Here is a 5,419-nt window from a genome sequence, read left to right on the forward strand (position 1 = left end):
ATTCTTGGAAGTCACAATGTTAAATGCACATGTTAAATGCAGGATAAGTTAATTGCTAAAATAATCATAGCATTTTAATCTGAACTCTTCAATTTGGAGAAGTATTTAGCCCTGAGTCATAACTTTTAGAGACATGGAGAAAAAGAAGTCAAAAATCCTAACCTCCTTTTCAGTATATAATGCAGCTCTCTTCTAAATTTGCCTTCATTTTATTTGGAAGGGCTGGTACAGCATTCCATCTGAGTAATTGGCTCCCCCCCCACCCCCACCCCCACCCCCCCCACCCCCCCCACCCCACCCCCCGCCACCCAGCTTATTACAAAGGAAAACCTGTGGTCTTCTTCCTGGCTTGTCTCCTGCGTTTTTGCTGGTAGAGCTGCCAATAGCAAGATGTCTTCAGGAAATGCCAAAATTGGGCATCCTGCCCCCAACTTCAAAGCCAGGGCTGTTATGCCAGATGGCCAGTTCAAAGACCTCAGCCTATCTGACTACAAAGGAAAATACGTTGTGTTCTTTTACCCGCTTGACTTCACCTTTGTGAGTCCCACGGAGGTCATTGCCTTCAGTGACAGGGCAGAATTTAAGAAGTTCAGCTGTCAAGTGATTGATGCTTCTGTGGATTCTCATTTCTGTCACCTGGCATGGATCAACACACCCAACAAACAAGGAGGACTGGGACCCATGAATATTCCCTTGGTATTAGACCCCAAGCGTACCATTGCTCAGGACTATGGAGTCTTTTTTTTTTTTTAAGATTTTATTTATTTATTTGATAGACAGAAATCACAAGTAGGCAGAGAGGCAGGCAGAGAGAGAGGGGGAAACGGGCTCCCCGCCAAGCAGAGAGCCCAATGTGGGGCTCGATCCCAGCAGCCTGGGATCATAACCCAAGCCAAAGGCAGAGGCTTTAACCCACTGAGCCACCCAGGCACCCCAGGACTATGGAGTCTTAAAGGCTGATGAAGGCATCTCATTCAGGGGCCTCTTTATCATTGATGATAAAGATATCCTTAGGCAGATCACTGTAAATGACCTACCTGTCCGCCGCTCTGTGGATGAGTCTCTGCAACTGGCTCAGGCCTTCCAGTTTACTGACAAGCATGGGGAAGTGTGCCCAGCTGGCTGGAAGCCTGGAAGCCTTCCTCTAGAGAGAATGGCCTGAGCTGTGTTAGGGGACAGGCCAACTGTGATGTACAGCAGTAAGGCATCACTTTTGATCTTTTGTTGTTTCTATTAAACTTGAACTGAGGGGGAAGAAAAAAAAAAGGAAAACCTGTGAGCAATGGAGTTTCCTGAACATGGAGTGTGTAAGTGTTCGATACATGTTTGTTTGATAAATGAGCGCACTGGTTTAGGCACTGGGCTATAAACTGTAAGTATGGGGCGCCTGAGTGGCTCAGTGGGTTAAAGCCTCTGCCTTCAGCTCAGGTCATGATCCCAGGGTCCTGGGATCAAGCCCCACATTGGGCTCTCTGCTCAACGGGGAGCCTGCTTCCTCCTCTCTCTCTCTGCCTGCCTCTCTGACTAGTTGCAGTCTCTGTCTATCAAATAAATAAATAAAATCTTTAATAAAATAAAAAAAATAAAAACTGTAAATATGGAGATGCATATAGCGTAGTTCCTATTTTTTAGTATACATTATGGTGAAGAGAGGAACATGTAAGCATACTGTAATGGAATTTCATAGTGCCTTGCTAGGGACATAGAATGTTTCAGCTGCAAGGAGAAGGAGCACTAAATCTTGATTTGGAAGGGAAAAGGAGGGTTTTTAAGGAAACTGAAGTAGATGACATCATTAAAGTATACTAGAAGTTTATATTTTCTTGAAAAGCACCTAGTTATAAATAACCTTACTTGGGGTAAAGATCAAAGATAAGATACGACTGAGGACACGAGTTATATTACTGCTGCTCTTAGTTTATCTCTAAATATTATCTTTATGAAACCAAACAGGCATGACAAGTGTGTTGTAGTTGTTGTTGTTGCTGTTGTTGTTTAGTCTGTGTGTGTGTGTGTGTGTGTGTATGTGTTTTGTTTTGGAAGCCCTGTTGACACAAACCTATTCAATTATTCAGTTATGATGATTTTATTAATATACTAATAAACACTGATTAATATACTGACTGGTGAGCTGACCCAGAAAACATAAAATGACTTGTTTTTTCACACTAATACTATTTTCCTTTTACTACTTGTGTTTTTATGACTATATCCTTTGATCCATGCCTTATATTCCTCTTTAAGTGACTACATACTCATACATATCCCTCTCTGGTTCTTCTTCCTCTTCCTAAAGTATTAAAGTTGGAGTGCTCCAGAGCTTAGAGCTTGGTTCTCCTCTCTTTGATATCTATCCTCACAACTTTGGTGATTTCAGATCTACAGATTGAACTATTCTCTATATGCTATTATTTTCCAAACTTACATCTGTGGTTTTCACATCCCTTTTGAGCTTCACACTCATATATGCTATTGCCTACTTACATTTCCAATTTTCCAAAACCGAATTCCGAAATTCTTCCCAAGAACTGTTTCTTCATGTCAGTAAATGACATTCACCCAGTTGCTCAGGACAAATGTGTTGTCATCTTAGATTATTCTCCTCGCCCTTGCCACCATCCAGTGCATCAGCAAATCCTTTTGGCTCTACTATCAAACCATATCCCAAGTTATACTATGTCACCAAATATTATAAACTAATCCAAACTTTGTCTCTCTCATAACCATTTCTTCTACTAGTTGGAGCAATCATCATTTTTTTTTTTTGACATAACTATTGTAATAGCCCATGCTGGGTAGTTTGTATTAGTTCAGTCTTTGTAGTGGATCTGTTATTGGGATAACAACTTTAAGGGTAGTATTGTGCAATGGGTAGACAAGATGGAATGGAGGCCAAGACCACTGGAAGTGAGAAGGTCAAGGAATTAAGAAGTCAGGGTGTAGAGGAAACATCCATGTGAACTTTGAAATTGCCAAATTGATAACAAGCATATGGCTCTAAAGCAACATAGGGATTCAGGTGCTAAAATCTGAAACACGAAATGAATGAGAGGGTCATCTTTAGTTCCATGTATTTCTACTGTTCTCCACTTATAATTTCTGCTTTCTCATGAATCTCATAACGCTTAGCTCTTCATGGGTTCTCTGTGTAGCCTTTCACATTTAGCTCCTGTTAACAATGTCATTCCCTGCACTGTTTTTCAGTTCAGATTTCTAAGAACAAGAAACAGGTCGGCTCAACCTATTCCTGTTTGGATAGTCATTTTTTTTTCCCTGTCTGTGGTAGACCGCATCATAGTTTACCCTTTGGTCATGTTCCTGCCTGTGATCTGATTACCTGTAGCCAGAGGGCATATGAGGAATGACAGCTGCAGGAATAAAGGGATCGTGACCACCTAGGATTGTAACTTCAGCAGAAAATGGGTTCGGTGTTCTCTCTTATAAGCTAAGGCTTTGAAGGCACTTTTGGACATGGAACACAATTACTGCAATCTCTGTATGGTTGTGTCAGAGACTGAAGTAGGGAAATAGCACAGAAGATGTAGGCAGTACCAGGAAGTCATTTTACAAATTACTAATATTGGTGCACTGTCATTTCAATTGAACAAAAGAAAAACTAAGACTGTATATGACTTCAGTTAGTGTTTGGTGCATCCTAGATATTAAGGTGTATTTTATTGTCTTTCTTTCATTCATTCACCCAATAATTATTAAGTAGCCCCTCTCGGCTGGATAGTGGTATGCAATAAGTAGAAGGTCCTAGTAAGGAAAGCTTGGAGTTCTATGAGGTTGCCCCTGATACCATTAATATCCTACTTGCTATCTCATGACTCAGGCCACTTTAACTAGCTCCTAACTCATCAAGAATGATCTGCAATGCTCTATAAGTGATTTCCTCTTGTTACCTCACTTTCCTTTAATGTAAATTACAAAAGAGGATAGCACACTTACTTCATAGAAAATTAGAAAGGCTAATTAAGTCAGGAAGCAGTGTTTTGAAGATGAAAGTGGTTTCTGTGTATTAAAGTGTTAAGTATGTATCCAACAGTTGTTGGTACAATGTAGTCTGCAATACTGGTGCCAGGAATGGAAGGCATACCAAAATGCTTTTAGAAAACAAAAGGCCTTTGTTGAAAATTCAAGTGGCACAATAAAGTGCTTGATAGCCTCGGATTTCTGGTAAAGTATTACTCTATTATCAAGTGTATATATATATATATAAAACAAAGATACATATTCAAGATAAAAATGGGATTTAGATGGAATGAAGTAAGGAACCCTATCTTGGTGCACATCCCAAAATTCAGAATGTATGAAGTAAAAATCTCCTACAGCATTGCTTGATCTTGAGTTATAGATACTAGAACAAAGGAGTTTGAAGGCAGAGTCCACTGGACACCAAAGATGTTCTTGGTGTTGCGAGGAAAAAAAATTCTCAACCATTCAAAATTCTTCTGCCTGGTCTAAGAATTAAGTTGATGTGAGACAGATTGATAGGAAAAAATCAATGGTTTAATAACATGCATTCCTCCTGTATACATGTGAGAGACCTAGGAAAGCTGAGTAACTCCTTGAAATGGCCCAATCCATCACCTTAAATACCATCTTCAAAGATGGAAGATGTTGTGTGTGGCAGAGGCCAGTTATTGGAAATTTTCAAGAAAAAGCACTGTAAACAAGGACATGATTGTTATGCAGATTTAAGTCATTGCCTTCTTCATTGACAAGGCTTCCTAGAGATTAAGTCATTCCCCTCTTCCTGGTATACGTTTACAAATGGAGATTGCATTATAAATGTAAATGTCTTAGAAAAGTGTAACTTCTACTTGGTTCACAGAGTTTCTCATGTGCCTCCAATTTCTCATTAATAACAAGCTTAAAATAATCAGTGTGCCAGAAGCATATCATGGAGTGACAAAATTTTGCTCCCTACATCAGGATCTGAGAAATTAGGTAAGATGAAGGTTGAAAGTAGGGCTGAGAATATTGATCTGGAGAAGTCCTATAAATAATCCTCCACAGCTTGTGGTCTCATCAGAGATGGAGAGAACAGATGGAATAAAGACAGGATTATAGATCATAGATTTTTGCTAATTTATTTGCTTGCTCACTACATATTTATTTATTATATTAAGTGTTATGGGTTGAATTACCCCCCCCAAAAAGAGATATATTCCCTTATTTGAAAATATATTCCTTGCTGATATAATTAGTTAAGATGAGATGCTAGAGTAGAGTGGGCCCCTAATCCAGCTAGACTGGTATCCTTAGTATCCTTAGAAAAATTGGCCATGTGAAGACAGAATTGGAGTTATGTTCATGTGTATATTTAATTGGATACTGATGTATTAGTTTCCTAGGGCTGCCATAACAAAGTACCACAAACTTGGTAGCTTAAAATAACAGGAATGTATTTTCT

General features: G+C 39.4%; 1 protein-coding gene across 1 annotated transcript; it reads left to right on the forward strand.

Moving 5' to 3' along the window:
- Positions 1-383: 383 nt before the first annotated feature.
- Positions 384-2,723, forward strand: LOC123934765 (peroxiredoxin-1-like). Its single transcript, XM_045994836.1, has 3 exons — positions 384-735; positions 938-1,139; positions 2,647-2,723. The coding sequence occupies exons 1-3, from the start codon at positions 391-393 to the stop codon at positions 2,721-2,723; spliced, it is 624 nt and encodes a 207-aa protein (XP_045850792.1). The 5' UTR covers positions 384-390.
- The last annotated feature ends 2,696 nt before the right edge of the window (positions 2,724-5,419 follow it).

The sequence above is a fragment of the Meles meles genome, chromosome X (genome assembly GCF_922984935.1).
Source record: "Meles meles chromosome X, mMelMel3.1 paternal haplotype, whole genome shotgun sequence".
Taxonomy (NCBI): Eukaryota; Metazoa; Chordata; class Mammalia; order Carnivora; family Mustelidae; genus Meles; species Meles meles.